At 45.3% G+C, this 17,150-nt stretch overlaps 1 protein-coding gene across 1 annotated transcript; it reads left to right on the top strand.

Moving 5' to 3' along the window:
• The first annotated feature begins 8,807 nt into the window (after positions 1–8,807).
• LMO2 (LIM domain only 2) lies at positions 8,808–15,583 on the top strand. Its single transcript, XM_048949867.1, has 4 exons — positions 8,808–8,968; positions 9,048–9,225; positions 11,805–12,020; positions 14,558–15,583. The coding sequence occupies exons 1-4, from the start codon at positions 8,962–8,964 to the stop codon at positions 14,775–14,777; spliced, it is 621 nt and encodes a 206-aa protein (XP_048805824.1). The 5' UTR covers positions 8,808–8,961; the 3' UTR covers positions 14,778–15,583.
• The last annotated feature ends 1,567 nt before the right edge of the window (positions 15,584–17,150 follow it).

The following is a 17,150-nucleotide window of genomic DNA, read 5'->3' as shown; positions in this document are numbered from 1 at the left end:
TATACTTCAGTGGAATTATTCCAGATTTACACCAGTGTGAGTAGGTATGCTTTACTCCATGCTAAATGAATTACAAGCTTTAAGCAGTCTATACATGCTGACTCAACTTTTTTGGGAGCTAGATAAAACTTATTGGTGGTAAATGATTTCAGTTGTGTTTCAGCTTTACATACTCCATCAGGTGGGTTTACTGCATAATGCCACCAGAATTTGGAAGTTAATGGGCCTACTGCAGTCCCAGGTGCACCCTGAGATGCTGTTGAGATCTTGGTCCCACAGACCATCACTCCTTCTGTGGTGCCTGACAAATTCAAGCACCTCTGTACTGCTGCAGGAGATTAAAGCAACATTTCTTTTGTACTACCCAGTAATCTTTATGCTCGGTGGTAAAGTTAATGTACAGGTTTGTCATTCAACTCATTTCACGCAGGCTGCCAAAGAGCCTTCAGAGCACAGTGAGGTCCTGCTACTGCCAGCCTCAAGCAGATCTGAGCCAGTGTTCTGGAGGTAAAAGAACTACATGCCCATTTGTTTCTCAGTTTCAGAGAGGCTGAAATGGAGAAAACAATCACTGAAGAGCAAAGGCAGTCACAATCACTTCTAAATGAATCATTTAAAAGCACCTAGGATTCCTGACGCCCAGTCCTGTTGTGACTACTAGGAAGCATCTACACCCCCTGAAGTCTCTAATTCTTGAGAACTGCAACTCTCTCGAGGCTTGGAAAAAAGGGAAAGAGGAGAAATGTGTATTAGACAGCTCTGTCCTTTAGTGAGTGTGTTGCTTTTAAAAACAAATGAAGACAGGCTTACAGAGCCTATTAGTTGTTCCACATACACATTCATTGGGATGAGAATTAGTTTCTGGCCAGCGCACAGCCACTGGGTGATACAAAGGAAAGACTCCTTTAATCTTCTGTGGCAGTACAGCGGTGTCCAGGCTTGTCAGAAGCGGCAGGAGAGTGATGGCCCTGGTGCTGACAGACTTCTAATTGGGTACTAGAGGGGACCAGCAGAGAGCAGCTATAAAGGCTGTGTTTGTGCCAAATGTGTGGCCAATATAAAGAGAGATCCATAGAGGAATGGAGAGGGAGAATGTGGCAGTACTGCAGTGCTGGATGCTGTCCTAGCCCAGCAGGGCTCACGCTTCCCAGCCAGCGCTTTGATGGCACTGAGGCTACCAGCAGCTGTGGAGTGCTGCAGCATGGAGGTCTGGCTGGAGTCAGCAGCACTCAGAGCCGGATGGCCTGGTTGCTCTGCAGTGGAGGGATCTCTCTGTCCTGGCAGTGGGACTCGTGTCACAAATTGGCTAGGAGATAGGATGCACAGAGCCTGCAAAGATTAGAAAGTGAATATACACTGTGGCTTTGTGTGCTGGTAGTCCGTTTCCCTCACTCTGCACTATGTGCTCCCAGTACTGCACGATGCCCTGTTGGAGTCTGGCAACCTGTGGTCATCAGCAATGTCTTCATTGGCCACTGCTTCCCCAAAGACACTGTGAAGCAGTGGCAGAGCTTTTGGAACCCTTTGGATCCCTGGATAACATAGGTGGCTTCCTAATACTATTTTCACTTCCGTATTAACAGAAGATGCCAAGTGATTCCACTCTGAGACCTTGATGAAACTCACCTGAGCTAACATGTCACTTGAGGCTAGCTGATACGCATGTGACATGCATGTATTTACCACCAACTTGTGTAACTCTGCCTGGCCAGCTCCAGATCTGAGTGAATGGGAATAGGAAATGGGGAATTGAAACCACAGTTCAATCTGAATATGGTCAGACCCTGTGGCCGTGGAATGAAATGCCTGATCTAAATATAAGAAAAGGCTGAAGAACTCACTGCCCGAAATGCCTGGAAGCAGAACTGGCAGGATGGGATGGGCACCCTATCCCAGCTAGAGCCTCTGATAGAGGATGAAATAAGAAGAGAGACTTAATGATGATAATTTGAGCAGATTATATCAGTAAGGAGACTGAATGTCCCAAATGGGCTAAGAAACTGGAAGGTAAAGCTCTGGGAAACGGTGCAGTCAGGAGGAAAATGTTTGTTGCTCTTCTGGGCTTGTTTCAAAACTGAGAGTGGCCTTAACTGTGCTTCCTGAGTCTCCTAGCCAGTCAGCATGAGGTCCAGGTAGAACTTCTGTTGGTGACAGCAGAGAGGCAAATGTCAGCATCTGATGGAGGTGTCCAGCAGAGGTAGGAACAAACCGTTAGCAAACTTCTCAGCATCCCAACTCTCCTCCCTTGGCACGCATATGTCCTCTCCACATCCTGCAGTGAGGGGAGGCACTGCGAATCCCTGTAGGGGTGCCCTTGGGATGGGAAAGGCACTTCAGGGCTGTAGTCAGTGCACAGACCAGTGAGGAGAGCAACAGAGGGCATCCTACATCAGCATTCCCATGGCTGAATCCTGAAGGATTGTGCTAGGATAATTTCAACCCCCATGGGAAGTCACCAGCTCTAAGGGCCAGGTTGTGTCAGGACTGATGAATATACTGACAAGCAGAGGAGTTTGGTGGGTCCACTGTAAACAAGAGATGCAGTGGCAGCACAGAGTGATACCAGTTGGGCCGCAACCAACTCTGTTTTCTCATTTAAATGATGCAGACTTATCTGCACTGAGAGGAAGCCAGGCAATTGGTGCCCATAGCACTTAGAGGCAGCGAATAATTTGGCCAGTGGTGGAGTGCAGCATGTTTGACTAGCATCTGTGGTAGCTGGAAATTTACCCATCCAATTTTCTCCTCTACCCCAGCCACAAAGGGAGATCACTCCAATTATTTTTCAGACAGAATTGAGGCTGATGTTTACCATTATCTCCCTGGTTACCTTCTTCTCATGACTATATTATGCGACATAATTGCAGAGCCTCCTCAGCTCACTGGGGCTGTTATTAAAGGCACTCTGCTTCTTTTTCCCAAGGTCAAGGTTAATAATTAGGTGGCCGGTATGCTTGCAATGGAGCCTTGTCATATAAAAAAGACAAGCAACTCAAAGGCTGCATCAGACATTCCTGAGTCCAAGAGGAAATTCCTGCTACAGGTTACAAGGTCTGCTGAAGGTGGCTGGGTGAAGTGGGGTAAATTAGTGAATAAGCAGTGCTCCTGTACACTGGTCCACAGGTAAAGCTTGATTAGGTTCATGGTATAAAGCACACTGTATGACTTTTTATAGGATACATGGCAATGCACCTGGTGAGATCTGAAGCTGCAGCTTCTGGAATGAGGAGATGAACTCAGTACAATTTTTATTTGAGCTAGTGTAACAAGAATACATTGAGCTGTTATTCTTCTGGACTTTTTTCCAACAATTGATGGTACTTGTACCGTAAGTGTAAGAATATTATGCAGTCCTTAGCCCATGTATTTTGGGAGTATGCATGTGCTATCTGTGTTAAGGGAGGTGGTGGAGCTGCTCTCCCTGGAGGTGTTCAAGAAACATGTAGATGTGGCACTGAGGAACATCGCTCAGTGGTCACAGTGGTGATGGGTTGGACCAGATTATCCTAATGGTCTTTTCAACCTTAATGATTCTGTGATTCGTTGTGGAGCAGGGAATACCAGACCAGCTCATCAGAACTACCTCCCATTGCATCTGTTTTGGGGAGACTGACCCGTCGCACATTGAATCCCCAGAACTAATTAAAAGCAGAAATGGCATTGCATAGGGGAGCAGCAAGACCGGTGTATTCCTGAAATGATGTTAGTCTTCCTTGTGCAACACCAAGGTACTACATTTACCTGCTGACCCTCAGATAACATGAAATAGTGCATCAGCTAGACCAGTGGTAATCTTGAAAGGCTACCTTTGTCTAGAAAACAGCTTGGAACGCTGCGAAACACTAAAGAATATAATTTACAAGTCTGTATGTGTCTCTCTGTGTGTTTACAAATACATACACACGTAAAGAAATGCATAATTATATACACATCATAAATACAGATATAAAGATATATACATAGACAGGGAAGCCTGAGCAGAAGTTTCTGGTTGGTCTGTGACTCCCTGTGAAATTTCTTCTGAGGGCATTTCTTTCCCAGTCATTGCTTATTTTTTAAAAGGAAAGCATTCATAGGTCAGACTCAAAGCTTCTGCAGGTTAATATGTGTATTTCTTCTGGCATGTATGGACTTTGGATGAGATATTTAATTCTGAAATAAAAACTAGTATAGTGCTGCTGGGGTGACTTACATGCATAATAAGCACAGAGGAGAGTACTTAGCACAGAAAAGGTGCAAATTGCTTGGAAGAACTATACTGTAGAGCAGTAGCCTTATGGAAAAAATGACATGGTAATTGGATCTGGCCGGTGTACGAGGCAGCAAGGGCTTGATGGGAGCAAGGGAAATCAGTAGCAGAAAAGAGAGGAAATGGGGAAGGGGAAGCCTTTCACATTTCTTCAGTGAAGCATCCTTTCATCTGACTGCCTGTAACTTACTTGTCATCATATGTGCTGTGACCTGCAGTCAGAGATTTCTCTCAGCTGCTTTTTCATCTTAATTGCTTGCTGAAGAACGTAAGGCACAACAAAACAACAACTTGTTATTGCTCAAACTTCTTTATGCACCAGGTTTCTTATCTGAAAGTCCGGACCTCACAATCCCAGGGCAAACCTCACTCTCGCTGTGGTTTTTATTGTTCTGGCATGTTTTCTTCCAGTTCAAAGGAAAGGTTAACCTGCCAAAAGAAAAGTGTGTTCTTATCCCAGAGTCTTTAAAGTCCTCTGAATCACACTTTGCTAAGCCTCCAAAGACTTTAAGGTTTGTTCCTGTGGTCATCACTCAAGAAGAACTCTTTATCTTTACTTTCACCACTTCCATCCTCAGGAAACTTAGAAAATATGCTAGGTAGCTGGGAGTGTGGTAGGAGCTTTTGTTAGGAAGAAAACTAGCACTTGCGGAGACAGGATGTATAACAGAAATTATTGTCTAAAAAAGAGATTTCCAGGTCTATGAAAAAGCAAAAAAGCAACAAAACCCCAACATATTTTTGTTTCTTTTAGTGATGTGGTGTCTTGCATGCCTATGGTATTATATTATACCTTGTCAATATGGTGCACTATTGATATGACACTGATCCTCCAGAGATGTCCAACATTGTCAGAAGTAGCTGATTTCTACTGAAGCATTCTGTATTCACCAGGGAGACCAGAGATTGGCGAACATGATCACCTCCTAACCTGTTGCACAGTGTCAACATCATGTCAGAAAAACCCGAAACAAAGCAACAGATGTCCTTTTTTTTTTCTTTTTTCCTTAAACCCAAGGATTTGGCACATCAAAGCCTCAGTTCAGTGAGTAGTGGTGGGAAGCAGGTTTTCCATTTCCCAAATAGGTGAACCAAGTGGGGAAACAGGCAGAGCAATGTTTTTTTTCTAGCACTGTACGGTGGGGCCATGGCAGACAATAACCCAAGATACAGAAATCTGTATTTCCTTTTCTCTGCCAGACTTTGCATTAATCAATCAACTTCAGCCATGGTCTTGACATTACTATCCTATAGAAGATACTAACAGAAAATACAAGCCACTGGCACTGAGATCTAATTCTCATGTCTATGCAGAAACTTAAATCCTCATAAGGTACGTTTTAGGCAAAAAAGTGTTACCAGCTATGAAAGATAGCAAAGTTAATCTTCCCTATACACAAGCTTCTCTAAATGAGAGAGACCTGAAATTATTCAACGTTATCCATAAGCTCTAGAGAGAACAAAGCTAGGATATACTAAAGAAGTACATGCAGGAGCAGAGATCCTGAGACTCTATCAAATAAGCAGAGTTCCAAAATAAAGCTGAAAATACTCAGTCCAGGCTCTTTGGAAATGGGTGCCTTTTGCTATTTCTTGAGATGACATCACTCATAGAAACATTATAGTTTTAGATGGAATGTTCTTATTGAAAAATACAGAGAAAAGTCCAGCCTGATTCTTCTAAGTACTGAATGCTTAACACAGAAGCACTGGTTTTGATCTTAGTTGTGCTCCAATAATTAGTTCATAGTAGGATCTACATTACTAAAATTTAATTGAAACCAACAGTCATCCCTCATGATTTTTAATCCGTCAGCAAACACAAAAAGCTGTACTAGAAAATGCGGGAAAATACAGCCTCACAGAGAAAGGGACAATGGAAAGAAAAGCCCTCACTAAAAATAGTACCAGTCTTTTTGTCCCTGTGCAGGAAATGTAGGCACCACGAATTCTAGCCCAGAATAATGCTTTGTCTTTGTGAACATTATTCAGCAGGAGGCAAAAGTAAATCAATGACCGATTCTACTGAAGGAAGTAAACATTTACAGATGGGAAAATTGAGGCACAAAGATATTAAGGGACTTGCCTGAGATGAAAAAGAGAATCCGCTCTTCACCACTGCTCTCATCTGTTGCTCTGAGACATGAGATCCTTGGGTGGGCATGCCAAAGTTCACTGTCCAGAGTGAGAGCCTATTAAATACAAACCCAGTAAAGGAAAATTGCAGTGTCTCCCCCAAAAGTGTGTGCTTTTGATCCCCTAAGGTGCTAGAAGAGATGGCTCTTGCCATTCTTTCACAGTGAATCCAGTGAAAATGGACAGCCAAAGCCAGCTCAGAAACCTGGAGAAAAGGTTCTTGAGAAATTTCATTCAGGAAAACCCAAGAGCAGTTTAACTTTGTGCTCCCCATCAGGACAGGACACTGGCTCCTGATGTACAGGGCCAAGCATTGCCTGGTGCCTTTGCAGTGCAGTTTATTCAAGATCTATAACTTTGATCCCCTTTGCTCTTTGCTTAAGCAGATTGAGCTCCACCACTGTCCCACTAAGCATGGTGGAGCAGCATTCAGGAGATTGATTGATTGATTTGCTCCTACTAGCTCTCCCCATACTGTTTTGCCTCTCAGAGGAAAGAGAGAAAACAAGAAATAACTTCGTGATTGTTGTTACAGCTCTTTACACTGGGAGATAGGTGGTGTCTGTGGGAGTATGTGATGATGCTAGCACCATCATGAGGATTACATTTAAGGAGTTGGCTTCTCTAAGAAGTTTGTTCTGGGTCTGAAATGTGTCAACATCTCTATTTTTGTCCCTCACCAAAACTGGTGACTGAGCTGACCTCTTTCACATAGACAGAGGTCTTAAGATATTTATTTCCTGTAAATTTTGGAAAAGTACATAGAAGAGAGGGAGCACGCCAAAAGAGCTGTAGCTCTTTTGTAGCACAGCTGTGTCCTCTGAAAGCAGAAAATGCACCTGGCCTTAAGGAATTGCTCACGTTATCCCATCAGGAGCCGTTCAGAGTATGATTTCCCCAGTCGTCAGGGAAATTGTGACTCGGAGTTTATACTTTATTAAACCTTGAGACATGCGGCTAGGAGAAATCTAGTTCAGAAGTGCTTTTTTCTTTTCTTCCTCCTCCCTCACCTCGAACACGTTTGAAGTTCTTATGGCTGTTTTTGATACACCTTTAAAGCCAACTAATATAAGAAATGAAATGTTCATCATGCAGTCCATGGAACCTGGTGAAAGAGCTGTACCATGACAGGAACATTTGGTTGTGAGAGCGGCTGCTATACTGTAACAGCTTAAAGAATAAGAAAGATGTATTCTAATGACCAGTGATGGCTCTAAAGCGTTGCGAGAACTCAGTTCAAAGCCCTTGAAATGAATAACAGTCCTGCTGACGTTACTAATCTTTGGATCGGGCTCATTAATGTATTTCAGATATTATAACCCCGGTGCCAAAAAGATGAAAAAATTAAAATGTACTCATAAAAATAGACATCAAATGTATTTCTGTTCTGGGAATTAATATAGAAGCTAAATGCTTCTGCTAGCACTTTACTGCTGATCTTTTCTTACTGTTTCTGAAGGAATTAGTGGGGCGAGCAGCTCATTTCAGCCAGGGCTCTGCCTCCAGCAGCTACAGGCATCTCATGCCACACTGTCTGGGAAAATGCTATAACCACTGTAATAGTTTTCACTCTGGCCCTGTAAATCAGTTCTTTCCGGGACATGCTGTGCTGATGGAGAGGAGGGGGAGGAAGGATGGGAGTGGAAATAGAGACATTCAGGCAAGAGTTTCCCATCTTTAGCTTCCGTGTGATTCATTATGGATCAATACTGTACTCTCGAGCTTTTATAGCTCATTAACACCAAGCAGCGTCAAGATATAAATTTGTTATAGTGCTTACCGAGAACTCGGGGGCATCTGGAAGCAGACACCAGCGACCAGTGACTCTGGAACACAACGGGATACAAGGGAAGCACAGTTTAGTTGACCGATTTGCACTCTAGGTAGAAAACAGCGCTCGAGTTCTGACCCAGCGCCCGATTTCCAGGTGCCGTGGCGAAACGTGCCTGGTGTGGGCATGTGCATGTGTAGGGGCTGGAGAGGACGAGGAGAGGGAGCGTGACGGCCGCTGTGATTCCGCGTGGGGCCGGGGTGCCGACAGCTCGGAGCCGGTCGAGGTTTCCCTCAGCCCTTTCGGATCGCGCACCTCCCCGGGAGCCCCGAGCAGCGGTGCGGTGCTGCTCCGTGACGTCGCGATGTGAAAACGCAGCGTCAGCTCGCAGCCCCGGTTGCGGGGAGCCCGAGCTCTGTCTCTTTAAGAAGCCGAGCGAGTCGTGATGCCGCTGTTTGTGTTGCTAAACCCCCAGGAGTCCAGTTAAGAAACGGGCAGCTGTCTCTTTAAGCGTGATTTCCTTCTATTGTATTTGAATCGTGATCAGGAAAAAGGAAATGAAACCGGAGAGCCGGGGCCGCGCCGCACAGCACTAATAGCGATGCCGAGCTCCCCGGCCGCAGCACCCGCCCGGCTCCGCGGGGCGAGCTGAGAGCCGCGGCCGGGCAGGCGCCGGAGAGCGGCGGGCAGCGGCGGGCAGGCAGCGGTGGCCGCGGTAGTCGCGGTAGTCGCCTCCCGTCCGCCCTCAGAGCCGCGGCCGGAGGAGCGGCCCCGCCGCCCGGCGCGCAGGAGGAGCGCGGCGAGGATGGGAGGTTAGAGCCCGCGGGCAGCCCCGCCGCGGAGCCCGGCAGCCGCCCCAGCCCGCGTTTGTGTCTCTCTTTGGTGTTGCAGGAGGAAATCCTGTGAATGTCATTGGGGGGCGGAGGGGGAGCGCGGCTGGTGACAAGGCGTCGAGAGCAGACGGCCTCTGCGGGGGCAGCGGGGGCAGATCGCATCACAGGCACGCTACAAAGGAGCCATCCCTGCCAATGTCATCGGCCATCGAGAGGAAGAGCCTCGATCCTTCCGAGTAAGTGGCGTCTTTTCTCCCGGCCTCCCCACCCCTCCGTTCCTCGCGGTGCCACCGACGGCAAGCTGGCCGGCTTCGTACCGGCCCCGCGCGCCCCTCGGCTGCCACGGGGACTTCTCTCCGGCGGGGGCCTCCGGAGCCGGAGCCCGGGTGCCGGAGAGCCCCATCGGGAGGCGGCTGCGGGCGCAGCTCCGGGCCGGGTGCTTCCCGCTGCCCGCGGGTTGCGGGACCCGCTGCGGGGCTCTCATCCAAGCTGAAAGGCGATCGTCGTTCCGGGTTCCCCGGACCTGCCCCGCTCTTTTCGCCGATTATAGCGAAAGGTCGGAGCTGTTATCTGCGGGTGCCCGACTTCCACATTTGCACAACGCGAGGCGCTTTGCAACTTTCAAGGGCTTTGCTGGGGGAGGCGTTGCGCAGGGGGCGTGCGGAGGGACCCCACGGTACAGGTGGTGAGAATTCCCCTCCGCGTTTTTCATGTTCGTGGACGGGGCCGACCCGCAGATCCCGTCCCTCAGCCGGTTGTGTGCAGCCCTCCCGCACATGCAGGCACCGTCCTTGCAAGGGGCAATGGCAACTCGGCTTAAAACAGCGCTGCGCGCCTTCGTAGCTGCAGTTACACCCGTCTGGAATTGTGATAAGAGCAAAAGAAAGAAAATCTCCTTTTTCAGACAGCACTTAAAACATAGCTCTTAGTTAAGTTTGGTCGTCCGTGGTTTCTTTCCTGTGATATATTCAAATGCCGTCTCTTGAAGCTGCGATGAGCGCAGGGGAACCATCCCCACTGCGGGTTAAATCAATTCCTGCCGTGTTGCTTTTGATTTTTTGTGTGCTACGTTTTCTTTTTTAAATCGTCTGTGAGAAATCATCATCTGAACTCCTGGGTGTCGATGTCCCGGTTTGTGCTGCAGCGTTTTAGCAGTATTTATTTGCTTTCCTGCTTGGTGTCCTAATGACTTCGCTGGCGTGCAAATATGTGGACATCAAAAAGCCGATGCAGAAGAAAGAAATTCTGTTCCTCAGAAATACGTGTGGGGCTGTTACAGAGCTGCCTTGTGATTCCCAGAACCTGTAAGACCAAGATATTTTGGGGCTGCAATCTCGGGTTTCGCATGATGGCCGATAAGGGACACTAAGGTGCGTTCCCTCCCTGCATGATCTGTTGGGTGGCACGCAGAGCTCATCCAAGTGGAGCCCACTCTCCAGGAATGGAACTATGGGGCTCAGTAGAGAAAGCTTGGAATAAGCAGGGCCTGCTCCTGTCACAGCCCAGGCTGCTTGGAGTTTCAATGGGAACTTACAGAGCCTAGGCAGCACTGCTGGGGCCCAGCAGCTTGGGCACTGGGAAAGCAGTGGGCTGAGCATGTTGTCACATCACATCCCATGGCTCAGTTCGTAAAAGCTACAGGATCAGTTTCATAGTACAGAAGATGTTGACCAGCGGTCATTTCTCCACACTGAACTGAGTCATATTTCCCTAGAAAATTGCTAACCTAGTAAAAAATGTATGGAGTTCCTTGAGGCAGCAGCTATAGGAGTTCTCCTGTTGCCTGCTGGAACCCCAGTGCAGCCCAGTTCTGAACTGAGTGAGGACCACAAACAGTCTGGGGCTCTGCTCTGCCTCCTGTTGAGCACTTTGGTCATGGTCTAGTAAAGCAGATAAACCTAAATGTGCAAACCTGTGATTTCCTTTCCACTAGCAGAGGGCTGAAATGATACAGATGCTAAAGGACTTATCCCAGAGTCTTCTTATAAGCTTCCCTGGGGTCTGGGTGAGGGTCTGGGTCACTGCAGAACTGAGCTCACCTGCCTTCCTTTTAGCTTTTGAACGTAGGATGAAAGCCAGGCTTCATTCAAAACAGCAGCAAAGCATAAACCAGCTGGGCAGCAGCTACATCTGTTGTCGTTATTTATTTAATGCTGCTCAGTGAAATAACATCCCCGGACTTAGTCTCCAAATTTACATTCCCCAGAGGAAAGCTGGCTGCATGTAGTTTCCCTCAGGTACCTTTTCTAGACCCACAGTCCTCTGTGAGACAGAATTCCCTTTGCTCCCAAACAGCACTACAGTCAAAACTGAAAGCACCAGGTCTAAACAATAGGCTTGTGTATTTTGGGGTGCAGAGGTGCTTTGTGGAGCTCTTCAGTAAGTTAGAGGTAGATCCAGATGTTGTCTGAGTTCATACAGACATTTATAGGTAAATCTTAAAAATCAGGGGGAAAAAAAGCTTTTAGGTGTATTTACAGTAATGAATACTCCTGGGTGATAAAGAGATCTTTGTATTTCTGTGTTATCCTTTGAAGAAAAATATAAAACAAGTTAGCAAATATTTGGTTACTTTTATTAGCTCCGTATACTTTAAGTTATCCCAATCTCCTTAAAGTGCAATAAGAGTGAAGTCCTGCTCGCTCCCTCTCGTGTTAGAAGGGGATAAATTGTTCACTCCATTGGGAGAAAAAATGAGGGTGTGCTCTGTGTTCTCACCCGACCCATCTGCCATTGTGTTTAGTTTTGGTTTTCCTCCTCCTCCTTCTCATGATGGCAGCATGTTTCCCTTCTCCAACGCCCGTTTTGTTCGCAGGGAGCCGGTGGACGAGGTGCTGCAGATCCCCCCCTCGCTGCTGACATGTGGGGGCTGCCAGCAGAACATCGGGGACCGTTATTTCCTAAAGGCCATCGACCAGTACTGGCACGAGGACTGCCTCAGCTGCGACCTGTGCGGGTGCCGGCTGGGAGAGGTGGGCCGGCGGCTGTACTACAAGCTGGGCAGGAAGCTCTGCCGGAGGGACTATCTCAGGTATGCGGCCTCCCAGCCCGCTTCTCATAGAATCATGGGATCGTGTGAGTTGGAAGGGACCTTAAATGCCATCTGGTCCAATCCCCTGCAATGAACAGGGATGCCTAAGCTAGATCAGGCACTCACAGCCCCGTCCAGCCTGACCTTGTGTGTCTCCGGGGATGGGGCATCCACCGCCTCTCTGGGCAACTTATTCTATTCACCTCTGCTTCTTTCTACCATTTCAGCTTTGTCTATCAATTTAAGGTACAGCTAGTGAACAAAGGATCACGCATAATTCATTTTGGCTAATCTTAGATGTAGAGTTTAAGAGTAATGGGGTTTGCTCAGTGCTGCTGCTCCCCACATAGCTGGATGCTGACTCAGCCGTGTCAGCATGGGGTACTGCCAAGCAGAAATTGGGAAACAGTGAAGAATTTGAGGAAGACCTTCCCACCCATGCTGACTGCCAGCCAGTTCCCCAGAATGGCTTTAAGCAGTTTTGTGCCACCAGGCATTGCTTTGGAGCTGAAAGTTATATAAAAGCAGGTGCTGAGATTGGCTACTGATGAAAGATCATTTCGTTCTCTCATTTAAGAACATGGTATCCAAGGTAACTGAATTTAATTCATTTTCCTGATGTGGTAATGTCAACCCTATAAGAGACGCTTGATTCCACCAAGCAGTGAGACTGCTGTACTTGTTTGGTTCTGAAGTGACAGCCTTTTGTACATGGATCGATCCATGTCTTTTTCTGCATCACTGGTAACTTATCAGGAGCACTTCAAGCAGAAAGAAATCATGTGCTGGATGTGTAGTGTGGAGCTGCAGCCAGTACAGGGAAGTTTGGTCCTATTAAGCTGGACCCAGTGGAGTTTTCAGCAACATCTATCTTCCTATCTGATTTGCCATAATTTTTAAGAGGATTAAACTGGGAATAATATATTTCAGAAAGCATTCTTAATAAAGGATCTCTATGTTCTCAGTTACAGAGAAATGTTTTGACCTTAGCTGTGCTGGCTGTATCCCATTTGTCCCAATGGATCCCTACTGTTGCAGGAAGTTTGTGGAACAGGCTTAAGACATTGTATATATTTTCAGCTACCTTACTGAAGTCACTAAAATTAAAGCAGCATCTCAGAGGAGCTCCTAGCAATTGTGTTCCAGAACTTACTGATGGGAATTTCTCTTGGCAGAAATGGGACCACTTGTAAACTCTCAGCAGACATCATGTTCCAATGAACCTGTGTTAGCTACGCTTCCCAGACACTTTTTGTTTTAAAAGGGAAGAAAGACAAAATGTGTCAGCGCAGTAATGTATTTTCTTGCCATGAGATGAAATGTTTTTGTTTATTTAATTATGTAACATGGTATCTTCCATTATTAATGAGACGTCTTGCAACGTTTGTGTAACCTTATCACTTTAGCTGGGCAGAAGTAGACACTGACATCTCCTGGTAGACTAAAGAAATATATCTTCTGCCCTTAATGAGCTCTCTGTAATAGGTGTTCCATTTCCAGTTCAGGATACATGAAGCAGGCACTGAAGTGAAGTGTAAAGGTGGACAAAATCTTTTTGAAATTAGTATAGAAACATAGAATTCAAAGTCAACGAGTGTATTCTATACACAAGTAATAGGACTTCTCCCTCCTTTTAGGACTATACATGATAATCTTAGTGATCTTCTCCCACCTAAATGATTCTATGATTCTATATACATGCATACTCTCTATATGTCCCTTATTTATTAATAATATGTTTTTAAAACTGTAACCAGCAGACTGTGTGAAATGCTGCTTTTCATTTTGTCATCACACATGGCTGAGTATGTTGCTCTGCTTCAGCTGAGAATGCTGGCAAATGCTGTGAGGGGGGCATCATACATGGTGCATTTGCTAGGGGCTCCTTTTAATAGAAGATAGCATACTGATTTCAGCAGGGAATCTCAATCTGCTTTCAAAAGAGCAGTCCAGAACATAGAATTTTCTGGGACAGCAGAGCACCTGGAAGGTCTTAGCATGTATCCTGAAATGCAGCAGGAGTGATTTCACGAATACAGAAGTATTTGAGTTTGAAAGAACCTCAAATATAGAAGCAATGAGTGCATGCAGTAGAATATTAAATCATAGATATGTCATAATGTGGCAACTTTTTCCTGTGAACCACAATAGCAACAGCTGAAGATAGGCAAGATTTATCAACTGAAAGGTAATTTCTGTTGATGGTATCAGAGGAAGTATTAGCATCACACAACTTTATGTACAATCAGGTGAACCTTTACTCTGCTTGAAGCTGCTCAATGTTTCAGGGTAGCGTCATTGATCACAGAAATCATTTACCTTAGAAATAAGTGAAGACCTTGGACTTTCTTCCTCAGTTTTTGGTATTTCAGAGGTTTGAGTTCTGCTCAGCAGCTTTCCGTGTGACCTCTATGTATCTTGGCAATAGTCTGACTAATGAGGCAATGCACTGATGTTTTGTTCCTGTTTTGACTACTTTTTTTCCCCACCTCTCCGGGAAAGGAACTCTAATTACTTCTCTGCTGTTGTTGTTTTAGGCTCTTTGGCCAAGATGGCCTCTGTGCCTCCTGTGACAAACGGATCCGGGCTTATGAGATGACCATGCGGGTGAAGGACAAAGTGTATCACCTTGAATGCTTCAAATGTGCAGCCTGCCAGAAACACTTCTGTGTTGGGGACAGATACCTCCTCATCAACTCGGACATAGTATGTGAACAGGACATCTACGAGTGGACTAAGATAAATGGAATGATATAGCAAAGAGATGGCTCATGATCTATAAAAGACATCTCACGGGTGATGCAGACACGTAGCTGCAGTGAGGAGATAACCACCTGAGCTATGTGCTTTGTCTAAAATGGGGGGGAAATACCACAGAGTAGGCCCTTTTCAGGCAGTGCTGCGTAGAATCCAAACTACATATAAATGAAGAAGGGAGACTGAAGCAATAGTAGATAGACTGGCCTGCTAACAAAGGCCTATCCACAATAACTGACATCAGCCAGATAGGCAAGAGCTGAGGAGCAAACACAATGTGATAATGAATGCTCATAAATGGAAAAACAGTAGTGACTTATGTAAAGAGATGTTATGACTTTGTCACCTGCAGACTAGGATTGTGCAGTTGATTTTTCTTTTCAACTCTTTTTAGTTACTCAGTTTAGACAACTGCTCCTAAAGTAGACATGAAGAAGAATACTGGAAAAAAAAGGGGCCAGTCCCTTATGTGGTCATTTGATAAGGCAGTATGTTTTGGATTAGGAGAGAAAGGGGGAAGAGGGCAGGGGTTATTTTTGCATGGATTTTTGTTGGTTGGTTTGGGTTTTTGTTTTTTTTTGTGAGAATGAAGAGTGCATCCTCTAGTCCCAAACTGTTCTTCAAAAAAGTCCTGCTGAATAGTTGTTTTCAGGCACTGCTGTTTCAAGATGAGATGTTCCATAGATCATTTCTATACAAATATAAATCTAAAGAGTTGTTCAACTATTTTATTAACTTAGATTATATCGATAAAATATTTGTTGTGTGTAGTAAGACTCTGCAGCTTTAATAAAAATGACAGAAGATTTGAGTGTTACTATTTCTTTCGTGGAAATCAGATGGAATATTTTGTTTGGATCATTTATTTTATTTTCTGTAGCGGGATTTCTGCACTTGGACTACAGCTGATTCTTGCTGGATTCACTTAAGGTTGTGTTTCAAAGCAGCAGCAGGAAAACACCAGTCAGCCTCAAGAAGCTTTATGGAGTTTTTCATACTAAGGACCAATGGGGTAATATTGTGTGACATGGGTGCCTGTAAGGATGTTTTGGGGCTGGCTGATGCCGTGAAATACATTTGGGTGTTACTGTGCAACATAAGAATAAGCTGCCTGATCTCAGAGGAGGTCATGTAGGATTAGGTCCTGATTTTGCTCTAGATCATTGAAACCAGTCTAATATAACTTGAGCCAATCAAAATTTACTAATGTTTAGAAAGATTTCTGTTCAAAGCCCTAACAGCTCTGAGCTTTGCCCTCAGGCCCCAGTGCTTAACAGCAGCTCAGACCCGTTCCCCATGAGTTTGCCTGGTCTCTTTCTGGCTTTTGAATTTTTGGCTTCCTTCAAAAGCAACCGATTTCTCAATTTAATTCTGTACTTTGTATTTTTCAAAAGCTGTTATTTGATGACTTAGTTGGGTGTCCAACATACTGGAAGAGAGGATAATTGTCATTTCTCATCATTATTTTTTGCACTATGCTTGTCCTTATAGACGTATCACAAACCCTCCAACTTGTATCATTTTGGGATGAATAATCTAAGTTCTTTCTTGTGTGAAAGCTGTTTCACACTTCTCATCCTCTTCACGTCTACATGTTTTCTGGTTCCACTCTATCCTTTTCAGAGTGTCACAAGGGCTGTTAATTCTGTTCCAACATATTAAAAATAGAGCTTATAGCACAGTGGAACAAGTCTAACAATCAGCTCAGAACACAGCTGTTATGTGCTTTCATCCCATTAGTAGCAACACATAAGCAGTAGCACCTAAACACATAGATTCCTATTTGTCCCATTCATTTAAATAAGATTGTCACCTAAGGGACATTTTTTTAGTTCTCATTTTTCTAGTGGTGCTAATTAGTGACAACATGTTGCATTTTACAGTGGGTATCTTGAGAGCTATTTTTTTCCTTGCTTTTGTTATCACAGGCAGAACTGGGGGCAAAAAGCTTTAAATCTTACTACAACTGAAGTTGAAAACTATACAGGAGCCATGATCTCATGCTTGAAATGAGAAAGGGCCTTTTGAGTCCTCCTTGATTTAGTTCTTCTCAAGTGATATGCTGACCTCTGGAGGCCACTGACAGCTGTTATAATTACAGCTCTTAGCCTAATACACATCCTTGCCGGCACAGGCAAGAAAGCTATAAAGCTGTGTACCCAGAACAAGGAAAATCCAGCTATCACCTTCATCATCCCCACTGGCTTATTGCAAAAACTCTATCACAGTACCTTGTTAGTTTGCACAACTTACTGAGCATATTCATGATGCTAAAGCAAGGTGCAGGTGCACAGACATTCTTCAGGTCTGTGCAGTGTGCTCACACAGTGTTCATAAAAAACAGCTTCATTGCAGATGCCTGCAATGCTTTGC

This window comes from Lagopus muta, chromosome 6, assembly GCF_023343835.1.
Source record: "Lagopus muta isolate bLagMut1 chromosome 6, bLagMut1 primary, whole genome shotgun sequence".
Taxonomy (NCBI): domain Eukaryota; kingdom Metazoa; phylum Chordata; class Aves; order Galliformes; family Phasianidae; genus Lagopus; species Lagopus muta.
Note: the sequence above shows the minus strand (reverse complement) of the source record. Positions and strands in the feature narration are given on the sequence as shown.